General features: G+C 46.1%; 1 protein-coding gene across 1 annotated transcript in view; it reads left to right on the top strand.

The window, feature by feature from the left end:
* Positions 1–24,163, top strand: part of macf1a (microtubule actin crosslinking factor 1a) — a 228,905-nt gene that overhangs the window by 148,072 nt on the left and 56,670 nt on the right. The window contains 28 exon segments of the mRNA XM_069176154.1: positions 447–602; positions 761–976; positions 1,148–1,321; positions 1,567–1,854; positions 2,811–2,960; positions 3,082–3,315; positions 3,605–3,784; positions 3,883–4,056; positions 4,251–4,418; positions 5,337–5,528; positions 5,648–5,821; positions 6,021–6,144; positions 6,243–6,442; positions 7,122–7,439; positions 7,535–7,701; positions 9,021–9,177; positions 9,266–9,377; positions 10,028–10,090; positions 10,668–10,906; positions 11,381–11,510; positions 13,315–13,514; positions 13,612–13,839; positions 13,925–14,201; positions 15,064–15,662; positions 15,824–16,012; positions 16,128–16,334; positions 18,763–19,080; positions 19,193–19,375. Of these exon segments, the coding sequence (XP_069032255.1) occupies positions 447–602; positions 761–976; positions 1,148–1,321; positions 1,567–1,854; positions 2,811–2,960; positions 3,082–3,315; positions 3,605–3,784; positions 3,883–4,056; positions 4,251–4,418; positions 5,337–5,528; positions 5,648–5,821; positions 6,021–6,144; positions 6,243–6,442; positions 7,122–7,439; positions 7,535–7,701; positions 9,021–9,177; positions 9,266–9,377; positions 10,028–10,090; positions 10,668–10,906; positions 11,381–11,510; positions 13,315–13,514; positions 13,612–13,839; positions 13,925–14,201; positions 15,064–15,662; positions 15,824–16,012; positions 16,128–16,334; positions 18,763–19,080; positions 19,193–19,375 (5,817 nt within the window).

Raw genomic sequence — 24,163 nt, 5'->3', positions numbered from 1 at the left:
CTCTAAACAACAGAACTGCGCCCATAGAGGATGTGAGAAATTTACAAAACGGGAGAGATCTCATGTCTAAAGTTCACGGTGTAACTTTGCATAATTGTGTTCCATTGAACCCCTACGTATGTTTTATATTTTCATCTCTATTAAAAATGAAACTGGTGTAAGTGATTTACTATCCTTCTTTACGTTGTAAGACGCTACAAATTATACCCAGCCATTGAAAAGGCCTGAAAAGTCAACAGTTAAAACGGAAGTACAGAGAGTTGTTGCTATGGACACCGTCTCGTCTTATTGCTTTGGTGTAAATGTGCCGACTGGAGAATTGCAAAGTAGTTGCAAATCATCTCCTCGTGCATTTTTGGTCAAAACTATCTTTTTTTTAAATTATTATTTTAAATATCTCTATATATATTCTAATGTATGTTCTGTTCATCTTTCTATTCACACAGTCGTCTTTAGTGCGTCAGGAATGCTTGGAGCACGACCAGCGAATCGTAGCCCTGGTCTCCATGGTGAGGCACATCGAGGTCCGACTGAAACAGCAGCAGCAGCAGTCGGTCGGCCGCAGCCTCATCGCGCTGGATGACATCATCGGACACACCGAGGTGAAACATCCTCGTCTCCCCTGACGGCACACATCAGCGCACCTTACATTGACGCGTATTATGTTGTTGCATTTGTTTTCCATTATGAGGGGGATTTAGAGTTGTTACCAAACGCCATCAAGAACACTTTTGTTTTCTTTACCTAATCTGCCTCTCAGACTCTGGACCTTGAACTGCGTGACTTGGAGTCTCAGATCAACAAAGAAGTGGAGGCTGCCGAGCAACTGTTGAGGCCCCGGCCGAGAGATGTACCTCCCCAGCTCCTATTGGCCCTGGAAAAGGATGGGCGGAGCTTGGTTCGTGGGTACGAGGCCGCCAGAGCGCTTTCTGAAGGCATTCTGCAAAGTCTACGAGACCACAGAGACTCCTACAAGGTAATAAAAGCAGAGAAGAACGAATATAGTAGCACTTAATCGGATCAGATTAACTTTTTTCGGTCTAGAAAAGCTCTTTTTCTCTCTGCGCTGGTGTTTGTAGTGATCAAACGAAAGCGAGGCCACGATGCTCAGTGGCAAAATTTCAATTGCTCTGACCTTTTCCTTCAGGATGCAGTCACAGCTGAGCAGAAGTCTTTGGGACAACAAGTGGAGAGGCTGCTCGCTTGGTTGAGGGAAGCGGAGGCTCAGATGGACGGAGGAATGGCCGGGATGGGAGAAAAGGAGAAAGAGGAGAAAGACAAGAGTCCCGATCAGCTCACACAGCAGCTGAATCATTGCAAGGCAAGTGAAGAAAAACCTTAACATAAATGTTTTTATATTACGATACAACATGGAGATTTGTTGCACTTTGGATGCATATTCAGGTTTGAACACTTGCAACAGTATTGTCCTGTTTAAACTATGACAATGTGGAAAATCTTCAGTTTTGTCATATCTTGTAAAAGTTTGGGGTTTTTGGTTTCAGAGTTTGTTTCACTGATTTAGGAGGACTGAAACGTTCCCTTTCCTCTCTCTTTCCCCTCCAGGAGCTGCAGTCCTCTCTGGATGCTCGCTCCAGCGAGGTCAACAAAACGGCCTTCGACATCCAGGTGTTCATCTCGGAGCGGGCGCCCGACCTGGTGCCCGAGCAGAGCAGGCGTCTCATGGGGCAGCTGCAGCAGCTGCAGAGGGCCTTCCACAGCGTGTCCGGCCGAGCCCAGGCCTGGGCCGACGCCCTGTCGGCGCAGATAGAGAGGGAGGAGCGCTGGCAGCGCAGGGGGAGCTCCAAAGAAGAGGAGGAGGACGGAGGATGGCGGAGGGCGAGGGAGAGAGAGGTTTGGAGAAAGACGACTGCGATGGTTTCAAACGCTGTGCGATTACTCCGCTACCATATAGCTTTGTGTGTCGTGCTGTTAACTGTTGTCATGCTTTCTCACTCAAGATCTCCGAACTGTTTTGAAATGCACTCATATCCTGTAAAATCCACAATAATATCAACCGGGAAAATGTGAAGCCGCTAACCTCCACCTTAGTTTGAACTTCTAGTGCCATCATACTTGTTCTGTTAGTTCCATCGTAGCAATGCACCGCTGCTGTTGTTGCAAACGCTTTCGCCACTTCACACATACAGCATCCACCACCACCACCACCACTCACTCCGACTACACGGGCTTCATCGTGTGTTTGCTCCTCTGCACGTCTCTATAACGTGTGTGTATTATTAACCTGTTTGCCTTGCTGTTCCAGATTGCCAATGAGGAAAAGTCGCTTGTGTCACGGCGGTAAAGGCCTCTAGAGATTTGATCGCAGAAACTAAACAAAACAAAAACAAAACAAAAAAAGCAGCCTTGCTGGCTACAATGCTTCACTGTTTTTTCCTCTGGTCTCACCTGAACACACGGGAGAGAGAGGAAAAAGCAGCAAATAAACAAGATATTTGTTTGATTTTCTCTTTTGTCTTGTTTGTTGTTGCTCGAGCAACATTTCTATGTAAATATTCTGTGTGTGTGTGTGTGTGTGTGTGTGTGTGTGTGTAAGTAAGTGTGAAGTCTGGACACAATCTGCTCAAAGCTTGGCAAAGTGTGCACTACACAAGAATGTAGTTTAGGGCCAAATGTGCATTTAGGGTGCTTTTTTTGTGCAGAAATATGGAAACTGGTGAACAAAAATCTAAAGATGCTGTTTGATTGTTTATGATGGACTCATTCCTGTTAGTATCAGTTTTCCTCACATTTTCTCTCTGTGTGGATCTCTGCTCTGCTCTCCTCCGTCTCTCCTCCGTTTCTCTCAGGTGGTTCAGCAGCAGAAAGCCGAGTGCTCTCAGAAACTAGAAGGCCTCAACATGTGGTTGGCCGGAGCTGCCAGTCTGCTAGCCAGTCAGAAAGCCGGAGCAGAATCAGGTGACGTGAGCGTCCTGCAAGAGAGGCAGGAAAAACTAAAGGTAGGAAATGAAATCTCATTGACATGTTTGTAGAATCAGTTCATAATCTCTTTTAACTCACTCAGTTTCATTTCAAATGTAAAAAAAAAAAAATATATAATTCCCCATTTTCTGTTTCCAGGAGGTGCAGAGGGACCTGCAGACTAAAGGTGGGGGCGTAGCCGAGGCCATCCGATCTGTGGAGGACTTTCTGTCAGAGCGGAGAGAAAGTCTGAGCCCGGAGGAGAGGCAGAACCTCCAGGGAGCGCTAACAACGATGAAGGAGCAGTACAGCGGCCTGACGAGTTCGGCAAACACGTCGCTGTCGGAGCTCGACACCGCCATCAACGCCACCGTACAGCAGAACACACAGAGGGTAAGAGGACGAGAGCAGTTGTACATACATGGTACATATTGCTGCAGACGCTTATTGTCATAATTTAAAGAATTACACCAGACTTTTTGAATTGTAAATTTAAATCCCATCTATTTTTATCACCAGATTTTGCAGATCTGCATTAAAGAAAATGATTTTTTTTTTTTTTTTTTTTGCAGATGCTAAAGTTGTATTAAATGTTGTTTACTTCCTGCTTGCGTTTCATTTACTCTTGTCTGCTTCCTGTCGTCTCTTCCACTCCACTCTGCTGCTGTGTTCACCTCTCCAGGCGAAGGCAGTGGAGGAACTTCAGGAGACCCGAGGCCAGATTGACTCTCTTCTGTCCGAGCTTTCCTCCCTGAACCAACCGGTCAGCAGAGGAGCTGGATCAGGAGCGGCCCAGGAGGTTCTTGATGCACCGTTTTCGCAGCCAGAGGGCGCTGTGATGTCACACACAGAGACGCTGCAGGTTAGACTCTCTCCTCTTCTGTGTGTTTTTAGTGCATTTTGACTTCTTACAACAGGACAGACAGAGTTGTGACCTGTAACCTTTCACCTCTCTCCCAGGCGGAGCTTCAGCAGCTCCAGGCTCAGCAGGCACAGTTGCTGCAGATCACCCAGACGACTCGCTCCCTTTTGGAACAGCCGGACTCGACGGTTCCTCCCGAAGAGAAACAGCGACTCCGTGCTGCGCTGGACCAGCTGCAGACCCAGCACCAGGGCAGGCTGCAGAGCTGCCAGGTACAAACAGCATAAACATATGTATTTGTTAAGTCTACAGCATGGGCCTTATGTGACCTGTCCAGGAATACAGTTAAGACAGTTTTACCTTTTGGTGGTGCAGATAAATGGACCCAGTGTTTGCAACCACCATTTAACTTGGTATTTTTGACGTTACATTAACTGACTGCTTCTCCCGTGTCTGTTCCTTCCAGGACCGTCTGAGGAAGTCCGAGGCTCTGAAGGACGAGCTGACAAAATTCCTCCAGGAACACGGCGGTTTGGGCACCTGGCTGGAACAGAGCGAGCAGGACCTCCGTTCTCTGGGGGAAGGAGAAACTGACGCACAAGGACTGAAGGGCAGACTGGAGGAGCACAGGAAGGTACGGAAAATACACACGTTAATAACACAATAGATATAACCCCATGTCATTATCTGTTGTTTTATGTTATTCATTCGATTTTTACATCTACACGAGAAACCCCTCGTGAAACTGGTGTGATAACGTTTTCAGAAAATCACTGTTTGAGATCATTCCTGTTTGACAGGCTGAAAGAAGCAACTCTTCAGTCATGTCAGACCAGTTTTCCACACGTCAATCTGTGAGACTGAGAGGAGAGGAAGAGCAGCAACACTTCAGACCTGCAGATATTGATTTTACCACCAGGCACAGAAATTAAAAGCAGATGCACACCTTTAACATCTTTAAAAGTAGGCAGGAGGGAGAGTATGAACTGTGCACTGATACAGAGTATAGAGCGAGAAATTTACCAGACAACAAGTAATTCATTATTCCGGTGTTGCACTGTAACAGCGGGTCTGTTGGTTTAAACGGTCTGAGCCTGTTTTGGCTGCTTTGAAGTGAAGTTAAATGGGCTGAGAAATATCTCGGACTGCATCTGGGCTCAGATCAAAACTACTGCCCCGACTGTGTTTATTTTTTTTTCCACTTTTAATTGTCCATGGAAGAACAGTTTCCATGCTCAGCTTCCATCCCTCCACATGCCTCTACGTAGCCTCACGCAGTCACACTTTCCCATCTGGGAGCCTCTGAGAAACTCCACTCAACCAGACTGGGATCATTTTCCTGTTAAGGGTCCCCTGATAGCACATTTGCGATGTTTTATAATCTTTCCCTGCTCATTTCTTTCCCACCCGTTCCTGGTATTTGAACGCGTGACCTGCTGATCACAATCATGCTTTTAATTTACATACGAAAAGGAAAGTTTTTGTCTTATATTTGGCGTTCATCTATCTGACTTCGTCCCCAGCTGACCCGTGAATGTGTCTGTCTTTACAGCTTGCTGAGGACGTCATCTGCCACAAAGCGGACCTGCGCTTCGTCTCCATCTCGGGTCAGAAGGTTCTGGACTCGGTTCAAGGTGCTCTGGAGCAGGTCGGTGGTTCGGACCAGGCTCTGGACAGCACCAAGCAGCTGGTAACGGACAAGCTGCAGGATGCTAATCACAGATACACGACACTTCACACCAAGGTGAGGGAGACTAGAATACACTCTGGAAATCTTTTACGCAATGCCTACGTTTGTTTTTGTTTTTTTAAGTTTATCTTTAATTGACATATTTTAAAAACTGTTTTTCGTGCTGCTTTCAGTCTTCAGAGTTGGGCGGCCGTCTGTCGGGCCTGTTGGAGAGATACCAGCAGTACCAGGACGAGGTGGTCTCCGTCCACTCCTGGCTCAGCACTCAGGAACAGAACCAAAGCATAGCCAAGCCCAGCGGGGAGTCCGACCCACAGAACCTACAGAACACCCTGCGACAAGTGCAGGTGAGTCAGGCATCGACAAACCTTCACATGAATGAACACAAAGTGAGGCCACTGCTGACCAAACGTTTTAGTTCCAGTCCTGTAAATAACGTCCAGAAAAAAGTTGGAATACTAAAATGGGTTGTAGGAAACTTTTATTATTGCTTTTCAGCGATAGAAGTGATTTGAGTCTTATTATAAGCGTGTCGTCTATCTTCAGCTGCTTCAAGACGAACTGGCAGAGCGCTCGGTGCAGCTGGAGAAGGTGAAGAGAGCAGGAAGAGATCTGGTCAGCACAGACGAATCTCCCTCCCTGAAAGCTGTCGACATCCTCTGTGCTGCAGGTAACTTTATTTCCCATCACAGACCGCTGTGTCGCCGTCTGTGACAACAAACACTCACAACTTGAATGTTTTTTTAATCGCTCCTTCCTTCTGTTCAGACGGTTTAGAGAAGAGATTCAGCTCCCTCTCCACGTCCGTCTCCGAACGGGCCAAGCAGCTGCAGACGGCTGTGGCCCAGTCAGTCAGCGTCCAGGAGGGACTGAAGGGTCTGCTGAGCTGGCTGGACAAACTGGTTCTGAACCCCGGACCAGTCGAGTCCACTGCGCAGGCTGTACAAGACGCCCTGACCCAGAACCAGGTAGGATCATAACCACAGACTGTATATAAAAGTGGTCGTAGCTTCCGGGTCTGAAAAATATGGCCGGTGCAGAAGTGCCTTAAGCTGCAATACAACCGAGTGCCACTAGAGGGTTGGCTCCAAAAAGACTCTGGCTCCATAGACTCCTCTCATGAAATTCACATGAGTTATCTCGGGGTTGTTGGCTAAAGTTGCTCTTTCTTATTCGTTTTTCTGGCGGTCCATCTGAAAATAATCCCGTGATCAATTATAAAATAAGCTTCAAAAAGCTGTGTTTTTGGGGGCAGTCAGATTACATCTATCTGTGGGTGGTACGTAGTGTCTTTAGGTTCCCAATCAGATCAGTTAGATCCACCTCTTGCCCAAATATGGTCACTTCTGGCTCCAAACCGCTCCAAATTAGAAAGATGGCACCAGCTAAAATTCGAACTCGAGGCTTCATAACGGCTGTTCACAAATCAACAGGTGACTGTTGGTGGACGTTTGATTAAAACCAAAAGAATTACGCAGGGCTTCTTAAAACAATTGAAAACATCACCCAAAATACTTGTATGTTTGTAAACATGATCAAAACTGAACAGAATCGTTGCACATGTTCGATTCACATCTATGAATGAATAAACTGCAGCTTGCGTTCCACATCTCAGTTATTTCAACCAAACTTCTCCTCCTCCCCCAGAAACTTCGTCAGGAGCTGCTCTCCAGGCAGGGCAGTGTGGAAGCAACGCGGGACTCCATCTCCAAACTCCTGCAGAGCTCCGACGCCTCCACGGCCTCGGGCCTCCAGGGCAGTTTAGACGAGCTGACTCAGCGCTACACCACCGCGCAGGCCAGCCAGGCTGAGAGGGAGGCTGAGCTCAAAGGGCTGCTGCCCCGGCTGGAGAGCTACGAGCGGCTGGGCACCGACCTCCAGGTCTTCACCCAGAGCCGGCTGAAGGCCCTGAGCCCCGCGGGCCAACCGGACCGCAGTGTGGACGACTACAGACAGACCATCGAGGTTAGATTCATATGAATACGTCATCTGCAGCATGGTCATTATGTCAGTTCAGGCTGTTGCTCCCTCTAACATTTTCTGTGTGCATCTTTCCTCAGGAGGTCAGATCAGAGCTGGAGCAGGAAGCCGGTCAGCTGAAATCCTTCTGCAACGTCGGCACCGAGCTCAGCCAATCGAAAGCGTTCAGCAATACTCAAAGCTTATTGGATAAAGTCAAAGGGGTGTCCGATGAGTTCAAACAACTGGAGGAAAATGTCAACAAAAGGTAAAGATAACACAGAAAAAATGCCTTTTTTTAAGTCTTAAATTTACCCAAGTTGGCAAACTGAATGATTTTTTTTTTTCTGCTTGAGATACTATTTAAAAAAAAAAAAAAAATTTATACAGGTTAAAATGTAGAAATGAGGGTGATCAAGCAGGATTTCCTTGGAAACAGTGGTATTAACGTCTGTCTTGCACAGTTCACCATGAAATCCTCAAGAGGGCGCCACATACAAATCTGTCAGTAATCTGTAAATTATATAGTATTCGATCCCAGTTGTCGTTTAAATATAACAGGCGTCAGCTCTTTGTCAACTCACATCACATCAATAAACCTCGCAGACTGATTGAAGATGAGGTTTGATGAGGCTCAGATTTACCTTCTTTAAAAACTGTGGGTCAGACGGAGCCGCGGGCATCTCCAAAATGTGTTTTCTAAATCTGTAACCTTCATGAAGCACCGGTTGCTATGCCGACCCCGTTAGACGTCGTATCAGTGAACAGCCACGCTTGAAGTCTGTCAGCGGGAGAGGGGGTAAGGGGGGGGGATTTATAAATACCATCAGTCTGGTGCAGATTTATCGGGTTATATTTGAGTTCGCTGAGCCGGTCGTGTAAAATCCACCAACCATTTAAATGCATGATTACATTCAAGAAAATACAAATACATGATCAGAAACATGGGTTGTCGTCGTAGTAACGAGGTGGGTTAGTGCGGTAAATGATGTGGGGGATTATTTACGATGCTGCATGATTTGTTGATGCGTCTCCTGCATTACAGAATCCGTGTGAGCTAACGTGCCGGCTGAATGGGTACTAATATAAGCCGAGCGCCCACGGCTCATTGTCCGTCCTATAAACTGCGCTCTCCGATTAACTCCCGGCCTTGAATCCCGAGGGAGAGAAAATAGCAGCACGGTAATGATAGCGCTTCCACGCCAGACAACTTCTCCGAGCTGTTTTGTCTACAGGCAGTCAGCACTTTTCCAGCCAGAGCTCGACACAGATCACGTACAGAGGGAGGTCAAGGCCACACTAATGCTGCCTCCGGGCCAGCGCGGACCTTGAATGCCTCTTGTGTGTTCTTTTCTTTTTCTTTTTTGAGAATATACTGTATAACGGTTGAAAAGAAATCGTATGATCACTATGCTATGAATAGAAAACTTAAAAATGCAGTTTGAAGCAGAATTTCCTCTGCATTCATCTTCTTTTCCCTCCATCTTTTCTTACCTTCCTCATCATCATTACCTGCTGCTCTCTAACTTTCTCTTCATGTTCTTCATCCTCCTCGTCCTCTCCTGTCCTTTGTTTTTCCTCTCACAGGTTTGCAGCCATTCAGGCCTGTGAGCAGCAGCTGCTGCAGTTCCGCGGCCTCTCCGGCTCCCTCGCCAGGTGGCTTCAGACAGCGCAGGACCAGCTGCCCGCTAAAGAGGCCAACCTCAACACCGATGGCCTGCAGAGACGAGTGCAGCAGCTAAAGGTGCGTGTGCCTAATAATTCGGTCGTGCTACAATGCTTGCATCATGTGCTGTTAAAGCTCAGTGACTCACGATACTTTATGACTTCAGGACCTGCTCAACGACTGGGAGTCACATGGATCCAGAGTACGAGAGCTGAACAAGACGGGCTCTGAGCTGGAGTCGCTCATCATCGATATCACCGCCCCTCAGACCAAAACTGGTAAGAGAAAGGACGGAAAGAGAAACACTCTCCCTCAGGTTGAATGACTTATTTTCCACGAGAGCTTTTTTTTTTTTTTTTTAAACAGATTTTTGGTGCGATTTACAGATGATGTGGGAGGAAGGAAAAAAAATCAGAGGGATTTTTTTTAAATGTTATTTGACCTGAGAGAAACACAGAAAACAAATCCTGAAGGGATGCAGGAAGGACATGAGGAAAATGCATATAACAACATCAATGACCGATGATTACAGATTCTTATATACAACACTTCATGGTTAAATCTACATTTGTTATACTGGAGGCAGAAGGAAATTTGAATTAGAAGTAACATTTTGATGAAACAGAGAACGTTTTTATTAAGCTTTTTGTTACATCCATTAAATCCCTGTGTAATCCAAAGACGATGGGTCTCCTCCATGTCTGTCTCACTGATGTCTGTCTCCACGGCTTTTGTCTGACATGCTCAGTCTGAAAATGTTTGTGTGTCAGCTGGTCTTTTTGGTGCCGTTGAGCAGCTGTGCGTCAGAACTTTAAAACATTTTATGTTTAAATGTTAAATGTCGGTCCATCGCTCGCTCCATTTGTGTTTGTGCGACGGTGCCTGCATGAGCGTGTTGTACTCAGTCAGGTGTGTGTTTCTCTCCCAGGTGCTCCTCAAATCAATGGCTCATCAGGTCCCAGCAGTGTCAATGGCATTCACACCTGTAAAGGTGAGCTCTCTCTCCCTCCAGCTCGCTCTCTCTCTGCCTGTCTTTCTTCCTACCCCCCGCCCCTCCCCCCTTCCCTTTAACCCCCTCATTACATTATTACATCATCACATCGCTCCCTTCACACGCTTTTTGATCCACTCTTGGAAATACTCAAAAACCCCAGATATTAATTACAGCTCTAAATTTGTGCAACTTTTCTTCAGTAATAGATTTGAGGTGGCAGAAACCGGGAGAAATGACCCCACATGGTTAAAATGAGTGTGTAAGATTAAACTCAACACCAGCTTTCACCACCACCTTCATCAGCGTCACTGTGAGCGGTGACTGCCGTGTTTCCTGTTCTGTCCCTGTCAGTTGTCTGTCCGTGGAAAATGTCTGTCAGACTGGCAAAGGCTTCACTCTCTTTATCTGCGCTGCCTTCATTTAATCCAGTAAAAGTTACTCTCTTATAAACTGTTATAGTTCTTATTAGCCGACTCGCCTCGTTCTGCTGCGTCTTCTCTGTCTGTTTTTTCTGTACTGCTGTAAGTACGTTAATATGCTAAGCAGTTTGTTGGTTGTTTTTTTTCGCCCTCAGACCTGACGGAGCTCCAGGTAGCCGTGTCGGACGTGAACAGTCGATATGACGCTCTGGGCGGGGAGCTGAAGGAGCGTCTCGGCCGGCAGCAGGCGTCGCTGGAGCTCAGGCAGACGGCCCGGCAGGGCACCGACGAGCTCAAGAGCTGGCTGACGGACAGAGAGCAGAGCTTGAAACAGGGGCAGACCGCCTCCCCCTCCAAACCAGAGGTGGTGCGCGCTCAGGCCCAAGAGAACAAGGTAACGGTCCGGGTCTGACGAAACCTTTAAAGGTCTTTTGTTACATTATTCATTTTTCGTTTTGTTAATTTATTTTATCTCGTGAAGAAAGACACGACACATGAGACTATAAGCTAGACGGGACCTGACATGACACGTGTCAATGCAGCGAGAGAGTACAATACAAAGAAGTAAACAGACAAACAAGACTGAGCAGTGATCACTGAAAGAAAGGGGAGAAATAGAAAAACAAAACAAAGGACAAAAGAATATTGACAAATGGGTACATAAATCAGAATACATCAACTTGATAATATTAGTGGTAAAACAACATTGGCTTTCTTAGTTATAACAGGAAACAGGGGGGAGGGCAGAGACTAGTGATAATAATACTGATAATAGTAATTAACAGTGATAAAGAAAGTAATAAAGCGTTATCTAGACATTATTTAAAGTTGCTATTTTCAGGAAGTAAATACGTCACGTCTTCCTCAGGCGCTGCTGTCCGAGCTGTCTGAGCACTCGGGGAAGGTGGAGGAGCTGAAGGGCACGCTGAAGAAACTGATCGCCGATAACCCCGACTCTCCTGAAGCGGACACCTGGAGAGAGCAGCTGCAGGAGATCGGTATGTGCTGCAGATCACATGTGACAAACAATGAAGACAGGAGATAACAGCTCCGTGAGATAAAACACTGAAGGTGAACGGGAGGATCAGTAACGTTACAGGACTTGGGAAACTGGTGTAAGGTGATCATTTAAGAAAGTATATTAGGTGTTGTCGGACCGCAGGAACTATTTCACTGTTCTTAAAACGGTGGGAGGGAGTTCCCTTTTTTTTTTTTGTGTCCGCTCAGGGAGAACTTAAAACCTTTTAAGTTCCCAAGCCTCCGCTTTTTGGTACTTTTTTTTTTTAGCTCCTAGCAGTGGGCAGGTATTTTCCTCACTAGAATAGGAACTGCGGTGACGTAAGTGGTCAGTGATTGATCGAACACGGGAACACGGGCAACCGCCGTGTTTAAAACGCCGTGTAAACAGAAAGCTAACGGTAAACTGCTGCTACGAACGAAGCCTTTGAAAACAGCAGAGGAAAGAGTTTCAAATGGAGGACAACAAAGTCCAGGCTTTATTAAGTCGATACACATCGGAGGAAAACGCAGCGTGACTTCGAGAGAAATATCAAAACTCCCTCTGTTTACGACGTCCTGAAGTTACCGGAGATTGTTCTGGATTATTCATCTAAAGAGTGATCGTTCCTGCAAATGTTTCACAATAAAAGCCTTTTTATGAAGGGTTTCTTTCTTATAAAACGCTGTAAATTATATAGCAAGTGTTGAGTTAGTATGAAGGTGTAATGCAGTAACTGACAGAGCAAATAGTAACAAAATATCATCTTAATTGAAATTATGACAAATCTGGCTGTTCCATTTGTTTTTATTGGCTCTCTTCAATGATCTTCAAATTCATAAAATATGGAAATGAATTTCAACCGGATCGAGAAAACTGAAAACTTTTATCTCCTCACTTGGAGAATAAAAGTGGCGGAGCGTCGTTCTGATGATGTGAGAGCCTGAGACGATCGTGTGGAGGATTCATATAAAGGAGATCTAAGCTGGTAATACAAGGAAGGAACGTCGCCAAAGGGACTTAAACCAGGAGCCATCCATTTAGAGAAATGTGATTCCTGACAGTTAATGTTCCTTTTTGTCTGTTTCAATCATTTTTGAGACACTGAAGGATAAAGTGCTGCAGCGGTAGACAGTTCTGGGAAACAGCTGCTTTCAAAATGTCTTTAAAGGGACTTAAAACTGGAAAGAGAAAGGAAACAAGACAGGACTTCTTTACTGTGTTGGAAACGGCTCAAAAGAAAGTGGCACTGAGCTTCAGAGTTTGTAATAATTTTCTCAGAGATGGCGAGGAAGTGAGATCGATACACTCCGGGGAGAGAGAGTGGGAAGTGTTCCTGTCAGAGCTATTTGTTCGTTTGAGATTTTTACCAGGGCCTCCTATGATCTAACCGAGACAGAAATATGGAAGGTGAAATCCAAGAAGGGGGCCTTTATGTTCCGTGTTTTATAATGTCTTTACTCAAAGCTGCATGGATGGAGAGCACGCGCACACACACACACACACACACACACACACACACACACACACACACACACACACTGCAGGATGCCCAGAATATGAGTCAGAAAAGGAGAGCGAGACGGTAAAGAAAGGAGGAGGAGAGGAAATATCAGTTCCTGAAGATTTCTCTCATCTCCACTACTGATTTAAATTTCTAACGTAATAAGAATTACAGATTTATATAGAAACCTCACAGGAAACACACAACAACCTTTTCCTGTTTTGAACTTTTCCACGAGGAATGCACACGCACGGTTTATTGTGTCATCTGCTCACACCTGCCTCTGTTATTATCTCCCCAGAGTCCCGCTGGCAAACGGCCAATCAGACTGCAGCCCAGAGGCAGACCGAGCTGGAGACGTGCGCCGACAGGCTGGGCAGCTTCGCCTCGGCGGCCAATCAGCTGGGCCCGTGGCTGAGGGAGAAGGAGCTGATGATGAGCGTGCTGGGACCCCTGAGCATCGACCCCAACATGCTCAACACGCAGAAGCAACAAGTGCAGGTACGCGTGACGATCGATACTTCAAAGGCCAACACGCATGAAAAACACACAAACACTTTGGGTCCTGACTTTGTTTTGATGTCTTCTGATTTCTCAGTTCATGCTGCGCGAGTTTGAGACCCGGCGGCCGCAGTTTGACCAGCTGACCCAGTCCGCTGACGGCATCCTCTCCCAGACTGGTGACTCTGCTCAGGACCCCGAGGACCTGGAGGAGGTGCAGACCGAACTGGGCTCCATCTCGCGGCAGTGGGAGGACCTCACAAGCCGACTGACTCAGAGGTCGAACCACATCGATCAGGCTCAAGGAACCAGCGAACGCTACCAGGTACGATTCGATAGAACAATGTTTAACCTGAATTTACATAGATATAATATCACAAATACTCTAATGTTCCCCCTCTCCTCGCCAGGCTCTGCTCAGAGAGCTCTCCGCCAGCGTCTCGGCTCTGAGCGAGAGGTTAGATGCTCAGGCCTCTCTGAGCGCGCAGCCCGAGGCCCTGAAGCGCCGCCTGCAAGAAACCGGAGAGATCCGCTCGGAGCTGGAGCGAAGGCGGACGGAGCTGACCGAGGCCGCGAGGCTCTGCCAGGAGCTGAGCGCCATCGTGGCTGAGCCCTACCTGAAGGAGGAGCTGAGTAAACGGCTGGAGAGTGTCAGCGGGCCGCTCAGGAGCCTGGAGGAGCGCGCAGGTTTGTGGAGTTCATGCGACTGTGCTTTTAAGGGAATCGAAACATTTCTGAGAATATACGGTATTACTAAAGACTGGATATAAAAGGGTCTGAAAAACGAGGCCAATGTGCCTTAAGCTGCAGTACCACCGAGGGCTCCAAAAAGCCTCCCATTCAACTTCTCTCATGAAAGTCAACAAAATTGTTGTTAGCTAAAGTCGCTCCTTCTTATTAGTTTTCTGGAGGTCCATCTGAAAATAATCCCGTCATTAATTAAACAATAAGCTTAAAAAAAAACTGTTCAGGTTACAGCTGTGGGCGGGTCGTAGTATCGTTGGGTTTCCAATCAGATCGATTCACTCCTCCCCAGCACCTCCCCCAGCTCGTCCAAATATGGTCACTTCCTGCTCCAAACCACTTTAAACCAGCAAGATGTTGACGGCTAAAATCCGAACACGAAATTTCATAACAACCGTTTACAAACCGACGGGTGACGTCGCTGCTGGATGCCGTTTGGTTATCACCAGTTTTGCCACAACATTTTAAACCGCCCTTTAAATGATCGATTGATAAACATTTTGTTGAGTCTTTCTGGTTATTTTGGTACGTTTGTTTTTTGTTTGATTTTCGTTTGTTTTCTCTGCAGAATTTTAATGAATTTGTTTTTAATTTCTTTTGAAGTTGTTCAGCAATCTCCCCTTTCAACTTAATCCCTCCAAAGCTGGAAGGCGGATAGTGTTTTGATTGAAAGAAAATACTGCTAACAAATCCACTGAAATGAATACAGCAAAGCCTCCTACAGTTCTATTTGTCTTTTTTGGGGGTTGAAAGTGTTTTCGGTGTTTGTTTTGAATCCCTCGGTCTCTGCTGTTCTTTCCTTCAGCTGACGGCCTGTCTCAGCTCCAGGCTGCCCTGTCGTCCACCCAGCAGTTCCAGCAGATGTTCGAGGAGTTGCGCTCCTGGCTGGACCGGCAGGGCGATCCCAGAGACGCACCCGGCGTCTCCCTGCCCTGCCAGCCCGAGGCCATCCGCTCCCTGCTGGCGCAGACCGATGAGCTCCAGCGCGGGATCGCCAGCCAGAGAGGATCCTACGAGCTGCTCCAGGCCGAGGGAGTGTCGCTTCTCGCCACTCTGCCGGCGGGCGGAGACGAACGGTCCGCCCTGCAGTCCCGTCTGGCCTCCCTGCGACAGGACTGGGAGGGACTGAACCACAGGATCTCAGACCGCGAGGCCAAACTGAAGACCACCCTGAGCAAAGCAGAAACCTACCAGCAGCACAAGGCCGAGCTGGTCCCGTGGTTAGCGGAGTGTGAAGACAAAGATGGAGAGATCCTTCCATCCCTGGAGTCGTCCGCCCTGGACGAAGCCTTGCAGAAGGCCCGAGGTCTGTCACTGGACCTGGAGAGACGACAACCGCTGCTGGAGGCTTTTAATACTGCAGCTGACCAGCTGCTGGAGCAGTGCTGCCTCGGGGAGGAAGAGGTACGAACGAAGACGAAGCTGTAGTGCTAAAATATTGTGCTTGGAGGTTTATGGTGGTTTTGAATCTAATTTCATGTGTTTTATCCTTAATAATACGTTTTTGTTTAAGTTATGAGATAAATAAATGAAGAAAACAAACAGATGTAACTGACCTTTGGTAGGTACGGGATGAGAAGGCCCAGCTGAACCGCAGGGTGGACGGACTCGGAGAGAGACTCCATAACCGCACCTCCCAGCTGGAGGAGCTGGCCGGCCGCCTGAAGGAGTTTGAGGAGGGCAGACAGGCTGTGGAGAGGAGGCTGGAGGCCGCCAAGCACCAGATTGAAGTTCAGGAGGCTCTCGGACCTCAGGTACGGAACAGGGACTCGTATGTTCCTGAGATCTTTATTGAATTCCTCAACAAAGGGCGACACCAAGCAGTGACAGCATCGACGGTGAATAATACGCACTCATTCTCCCGTTCAGGCGTGCAGCGCTAAAAGCCTGGAGAGGCTGAGGAGTCAGCAGGAGAGTCTGAGGTCCCTGCAGCCTCAGGTGGTCTACTTCAGAGACCTGGCCCGGGGGCTGGTGCAGGACGCACCCCAGACACCAGGAGGCAGCACTGAGGGAGCACAGAGGCTTCAGGACCAGGCCAAAGATACAGAGAAGCAGTACGATGATGTCACTGACAAGGTGAGGAGGGAGGTGGACATTTACTTTATGAGTGGAACTGAATGTTTTTTTGGGGGGGAGGAGATTAAAAGTTGTATTAGTTTTTGAAAGGCTTAAAAGGTACAAGTCATACATATATTATTAACATGAACATTTTTGATATTATGGAGGTAGACCACAGTACATTAGAGAAATAAACAAATAAATAAATGCATAAATTAAATTAGTAAGTCCAAAGGGAAACTACATAAAAAATCAATAAAAACAAGGATAAAACATGTCACACAAATATCTCCATAAATTACATTATACTACAGGGTCACAGTCAAGTTATGAGCACTTGAACCAATCTCCAGTTCTAATGTGAGCCCAGAGTCTGACGGTTATTAAACTCACAACAATAACAGAAAATGCACACTTGGATATGTTTGGTATTTCTGACTGGCCCCCCAGTAAACGCAATTAAACAAGTTACACAATTAAAGAACCGTTTAAAATTTCAAATGCTTTGATCCGAAGTGGTTTGACCAGACTCCATCTCCATTTACAGTGCAGGAAAGTTCCTCTTTCAGTTTTACATTTCCAACACATTACTTGTGTGATAAAATCTATGCAGCACCTTATATTGTTTGACCTTTCCCCTCTTTTCTTTCACATATTTGACACAATTTAACGGAACTTTCGTGACATTTTTTAAACATTCATTAGTATTGTTGTGAGAATCTGTTTAACATGCTCCACGTTTTTAAATAATAATACCAAACAATTACGTCTGCAAAGAGGATACGCGTGTCCATGCTAAGTTTAGCACTCAACAATTTACTCTCTTTCATTGCTGATTTTTTTTTTTTTTGAGGGGTCACTTCCTGCTTTCAAACCTGGTCAGAAAACACCAATGAAAGCCACTGAATGTCCAAAATGTATTTGACCCACATATTAAATCTGAATCTGCCACCTGGGAACAAGCTGGCTTGCTTGGAGAGGAGAGTGATGAGAGGAGCCACAACAGTTATGAATTAATGTAACCTCAACGATTTATGCTGTCTGGAGTGGAGAGATGTTGTACAACGGGGGGGAAACTATTTATACCGAGGCTCACTGTGTAAGAGGGTGTCAGATCTAGTGTGTGTGTGTGTGTGTGTGTGTGTGTGTGTGTGTGTGTGTGTGTGTGTGTGTGTGTGTGTGTGTGTGCGCCGAGCGGACGAGTGTCAGCGAGCTGACAGAGAGCAGAAACAGCTTCAGCTGTCAGAGGAGTTTAGCTATTACAGTTACAGTAGTCATATATGGTCAGCGTGGACGTTAAACACTTTATCAAAGTTTGAAATGTAAACCGGGGCGTCAAGAATTCAGCCGCTGCCGCGTTGCATCTATTTCTGCTTCCAAATATTCCATTTAAGGCCGCAGATATCACAGAAGTTCTCCATCGGTCCATCCTATTATTCGCCGAGATGTTTTATTTATCTTTTTTTTAAATTTTGTTTTAAATATGGATCTGATGTCACTGCTGCAGAGAAAGGAGATGTGTGCTGGAGGAGAGGATGCAGATCAGCCTTAGATAATGCTCCTACTGTCTTTTCCTGCACCTACACACACAACATCTATTTTTACTTGCCGTTGTGTTGCATCATTTTCCAGATTGCTTCTCGGTCCCGACGGAAAATATGAACACACAAGCTCCTCTTCATCTGATTCATTTCTGTTCCTGTATGATAATGTAATCGCTTTGTCTTTGTTTATTGTAAATTTATGGGTTTGTTTGTCTTTTTGACTTCCCTTCAAACATATTTTCAAAAAGAACAAAAACAGTTTGCTTCCTCAAAAACCAAACCAAAAAAAAAAATCCTCTTTTTTTTTCCCCAAATAAAAACAGTGAGGACAACGGTGACATGAATACAGAGCAAAGATAACACACACATACACTCATACACAAAAGTGTATATGTACATAAAAGGCTAAACCTACGTGCAAACACACACACACACACACACACACACACACAAGCATGTACATAGACCTATATAATTACAATGACAATGTGAAGTTTAGCAACATTCAAACAAAACAAGTGAGTGGAGTTAGTAAAGTACAAGGAGGTTTGGAGTCGTCTGAAAGTGTGTATGTTTGATTCATGCATCTGTGTGTCCATGTACTATGGTGTGTGTGTGTGTGTGTGTGTGTGTGTGTGTGTGTGTGTGTGTGTGTGTGTGTGTGTGTGTGGTGCTGATGGATGGTGGACAGGCAACAAGGGTCTGAGTGAAGTTCCTATGAGTTTTATGAGTTAAATTTCTGGAGGATTTCTAGGTTATTTTGTCTCCCTCTTTTTTGAACAGAAGGTGTTTCATGCCAGGAGACAATCTTCCAGTTGGAAGGGAGACCTTTGATTTAGTATTTTTGATTTGCGATGCACTTTATGGTGAAATACTGAACAGACCCCGTCCTCCTCCATCAGATCGAGCATTGCTGCTGCTCCCTGGAGACCCGGCTGCAGGGCGTCGGCGAGGTCCAGGGTCACGTGCGGGACGTCTTCTCGCGTCTCGCTGACCTTGATGATGAACTGGACTCCCTGAGTCCCGTCGGACGCGACGCAGACTCCCTGGCCTCTCAGGCCGACGCCCTGAAGGGCTTCCTCTCCCGCCTGGCCAACCTCAGGACCGAGCTGGAGGGACACGGGACGGAGTGCACCACCATGCTGCGGCGGGAGGGCTCCTCGCCCGACCTCCTGGCCCTCAGGAGGGAGACGGAGGCTCTGAGCCGCCAGGCCGGCAAGGTGAGTCAGAAGACAGACGGCTGTCGTGACGTAGTGGTGCCTGTGTTTAGTGCAGCTATTGACTCGTTTTATCTCGGCGACGTAAATGTTAAATTGGGTTTCTTCTCTCCAGCTGAGCGAGCGCGGCCAGGCCAGGCTGGACCAGATCGAGGACGCCGCAGACAGGGTTCGAGATTTCTACAAGCTGGTGGCCGAGCTGCAGGGCCTGCTGGGAAGAGCGGAGGAGGGGCTGAACGCTCAGGGGATGGTGGGCTCGGAGGTGGAGATGATCAAGCAGCAGCTGCAGGAGTTCAAGGTAGGACTCGCTGGTTATTAACGCGGGCGTGTGTACTGTATATACTGTGTATGAGTGTGAAGCAGTGTGTGTGTGTGTGGGTGAGAGAGAGAGAGAGAGAGAGAGAGAGAGAGCAGGAGTTTTTCAGCCACTGACGTGATGAAGATTCATATCAGTGTGTGTATCTGTTTTGCAAATCTCATTTGTCTGGTTTGGTTTGTTCTTGTTCAGTTTGGTTGTTGGTTTTCATCGTCATGGTTACTGGTACTACAATATACGTGTGTATGAGTACACGCATGTTGTTTATTGGATTATTAGGCAGTTATGATATCTGTTTGATTGCGTGAGCAACGGCGTGAGAGAATTTGAAATAACTCGGAGTAAAAAGGTGTTTCTGTTCACCGTCTCTTCTTTTTCCCATCATGCCACTGAAATGAATTTACACGGATAAACAATGTGAGCTTTGCTTTCGAGCACAGCTGGTTGTGTGTGTGTGTGTGTGTGTGTGTGTACACGTGCGTGTGTGTGTGTGATAAGTCATGAATAGTGTCATTCAATATTAGTGGAGCCTCTGAGGAGGCCTGTATTTGTCCTTTTCCTGTTGCTCATACCTCCAGAGACCATGAGGTAATTGTGTGTGGGGGGTGTGGGGGGCAGCGGGGGGGGGGAGAAACTCCCGTTGTGCCGCAGCAGTCGGGGATGGTGATTAGTTGAGTCACACATCTCTTTGAAAGCTGGACGCGCTGCTGAATCACACAGCTTCTCTTCGTTAGATGAGATAGTTCCAAAGCTCTCCCGGTTTCTCTCAACATTTCCAACACACACATGGACACACTCTCACTCCATCCTCTCGCTCTCTTACTTTCTCTAATGCACACCTTCCCTCCCCCTCCCCCTCCCCCTCTTCATGATGTCCAGGCACCACCCCCTGGTAGCCTCGTCACTATGGTGATGGAGAACGGTCTAAATCTGATACCAGAGCAAATTGCATGGTTTTTTTCCCCCCCCTTCCTTTCCGTGTCCTGTGGTTCACACAAGCTTTATAAAAACTCGAGGCACGGCTGTACTGCTTCTTTTGTTGTTGTCGTTGTTGCTGCTTATACCTCCAGCTTGCGGCCATTATTGTAAAGTCCAAGATGACGTTTGAGGACACGGTCAGAGGGTCGACTCGGCGGTCGTCTGGGATTTGGCAAAGTCCATTTAAACTGTATGAATGCAGCTCGCACTACACAGAAAGTGCATTAGATACTGAGAGACGACAAAGCAACACACAAAAACACAGCTGGACTCGCGGGAGAAATTATTTGCTCTATCAAAATGTGCTCGAATTACTCGAATCAGAGCAAGATATGATGAAATATTAATAATCCTGCATTCGAAATGCGCAGATTTTTGTTTTAACAATTAGACAAATGCAACATGTCAAACACTGTCAATTAAAATTTCTGAATTGAGGAAATTTGGGAAACAGAACAAGCTTCTGACAAAGTCACGATTTGCTTTTGGAATTAAAGTTGGAAATCTGCCACTACTTTTAGTCATTTTACAAATAATAAAAATCACAGTGTAATTGGTAGCGTAAATAATCAATAGTTGTGGCCTTATATGACACATTTCTATTCACGTACTATAAATCTACATCTCCACTCATTATGTATAAGTGTGTTAAGAGTTAATATCTGCAAATTTGTGTCCGTTTTTGCAACACAACAAGAATTAATAACCAACTACTTGTTAAAAACGAGTTAATAAACACCAGAGGAAGAAATGTCTCGTCTTTGCGGGGCAGTTTGTGGAGAAAAATGCACCAGTGGGTCCAAATTTTTGACTTGAAATCAAATTAAAATCTAGTTTATTGTCTGTTTACGAAACATCTCTGGAAGGCAGAATGAGAGAGAGTTTCTCTGAAATCTATAATCTAATAAAATGTAAATAACAGTCATTACATAAAATCATAGATACAGTCCCTGAACCGACATACCAAAGATGTGAGGAGAGCTATTAAAACAAGTTAAAATACATTAAATCGATTCTACGTGTGCAAATTATGCGCATAGAATTAAGTGTAACTTTTCCTTGTTGCGTTTAGTATGTTTATAGTTGCCTGATTCTGAGTCACCAACATAGATCAGATCAAACCTGCACATGCTTCTTTACTTGTTGTTGTGCTTTAGTTTTAAAACCTGAGCGACTGCAGCTTGTTCCTGCTCTTAAAGAGGAAAAACTCCCCTTTATGCTACCATAGAAAAGCGCCTCGGGGAAAGTGCTTTGCTGGCACCTCCATTGTGTTTCCCAGACCAGCCTTTCAGTCCGACTACTACCATTAAAGAGCCCATTTTCTAGCCATGATGTAACATCCTGTCCACTTCAGACGAATATGCGTGATGCTCCGGAGAAGCACGGCCGCAACACTCGGCTGCTTTCTGCCATCTGCAGCCGGCGCCGTGCTCCGAGAAGGTCGAGCTCTTTTTTTTATTTTTTTTATTTTTTTTCAAAATGATCGATGACTCATGTGATATGAGCGCTAATCATTTTCATGCATTTGTAACATTTAGTGGGAGTCCTGCTCGTCTCCCGAGAGAGCGATCGGCTCCACGTGTTGTTTCCATGTGTGGGTGGATCAAAGAACTTTCTTTTTTTTGCCACTCCTTGAGACATTTTTTGCTCTTCATCTTCATCTTCATTCTTACTTTTTCAGTCTTACTCTTTTTATTTTTCTTCCTCCTTTTCTGCTTTAATTTGGATATTTATTGCGCCGTCTCTCGCCCGGCCTACTAAACTCTCTGTGCTCGTTTCTTCCTTTCCTCCGTGTGTTTCTGGTGCTTCGTCTTTCTCTCCCCCCTCGCTGGGCTCCTAATGAGGGTGAAACCTGGGGAATGTGTGGCGGATAGAGGAGATAAAGAGCTGCTGAAAGAGGAGCAGGATGAGAGGAAAGATTCAGAGAGAGCTGTGAAAAGATGAAAAGGCTGCACTTGAGAAACGGAGCCGGATCAGACGGACTGTGAAGCTGTTGCATACACTTTGTTGTTAAATGACTCAGGCTGGCGAGCAGATTTACATCTAACAAAATGCACCTAATGACTCCTCAGGAGGTCTGGACTATTTGAACAACAGATTTTTACAAGTTTCAATGCACTGTAACATTTATCACATCTAGGGATCACTGTGTTCCAGATGGCGTATACTTGTGTACTAACATTCACTATTTTGAGTGCGTAAATGCGTTCACACTGTCGAGTACAGAAACATTGCAGTTCACTACAAGTACCAGGATGATGCACTAAAAATTCTCAAAAAAAAAAGAAGTGTGACAGTCTGGACGCTTTTCACCCTAAACGGTCGCCATCTTGGCTCCGTGGAGGAAGTGGGCGGGGCCACCCACATAGAGAATTTTCAAATTAAGGCGTCTGAGGAAGCTGCAGCTGTTTCTGAACACCAGACAAAGTGTTTATTTTTCCCTGCTGCTGCTAGACAGAAGAATCAGTGTGTTTACGGAGCGTGTTAAACAGAGGGCACAAAGACACGTTGATTACTGAAAATAATTAATGCTTCAGATATTGTGGCGGGTGATGCGTTCACCTGCTGAGGTTATTTCTGGTCAGTGTGCAACAGTAAATTCTTGCACTGCACAAGTACGAGTCCTGACATGTGGGCACTATTTGTATAAGGGACGTATGTCCGGTGCGAGTCTGGCTATTTCATCGTATTTTTGGAGCCAGTACATTTCTTCCTTTCACCACAAAAGCTGTTCAGGTGTGCTTTCTCACTCGGAGGTCGAAATGTTCACATTTCCCAGTTGCTCATGAACGCACCATATGTTTGGGAGAGACTGAATGTCCTTGCTGGGCGTGCACAATCGGGAAAACCTGGTGTGGGAGGGTTAATAGGGACCAACGCATAACAGCAGCACAGAGTTTAAAGCTTTTGCCCAGCGAGGGCATTTAGTCTCCGCCGGTTCGGCTGCAGACACGTTAGCTCACAGATAGGTGGCGTACTCTGTTGAGCCCCGTGTTAAATTACAGCATTACAACTTCCACGTGACACACAAAGAGGCTTTCTCCCATTCTGTGTGCGTGTTGTCTCATTTGATTTATTCATTACACGATCGCGTTGGGGTTTGTGTTATTTCTACTGTTTTGCTGTATGTACACGCAGTCTTCATAAATCAATAAACAGACTCGCTAAGCCCTGATGAAATAAGCCCAAATGTAGGCGTATTCATATTATGTTCACGGGTTGAGATTGTCCTTCATTAAAGCTGTGAACTACGAGCTGACGGGCACAAATGGTATAATAGCTACTGTCTGCGGGGTATGTAGAGCATGGAGAAATGGTCTGTCACTCTATCTGTGGGCAGAGGGGTATTTATAGTAGAGCAATGGGGGGGCGGAGGGGGGAGAGAGATATTGTCAAGAAGAGAGAAAAAGACAGAAAATAAGAGTGAAAGAGCAGAGCGGACTCACGAGGACGACTTGGATGCAGACAGATAAGGAAATAAAGGAGGGGCGGGGGGTTGTTCCACATACTGCTTCTGTCTTCTCAACGAACCTTTTGTGACTCTTTATTTAAAATCTTTTCTCTGTTTTGTAAGAGTTTATTATTTATTTATTCCTTCTATTAACCTAGAGAGGGATTAATAAAAAAAAACCCTCTTGCGTCCAGTCTTTGAAGCTCCTGTCCTCTCTTTGTCTCTGTCCTCTCCCTCGTTCTCTGTAACTCATCCAGCTCGCCTCATTTCAAACCTAAACATGTCTGTCTGGCTCCGAACCACACCGGGCCACCCCTCTCCTCCCCGTTCCCCCCCACCCC

This window comes from Embiotoca jacksoni, unplaced genomic scaffold (assembly GCF_022577435.1).
Source record: "Embiotoca jacksoni isolate LCO1_2020_lvr unplaced genomic scaffold, fEmbJac1.0.p SCAF_7, whole genome shotgun sequence".
In the NCBI taxonomy this organism is placed as follows: domain Eukaryota; kingdom Metazoa; phylum Chordata; class Actinopteri; family Embiotocidae; genus Embiotoca; species Embiotoca jacksoni.
This window is presented reverse-complemented; position numbering and strand designations above follow the sequence as displayed.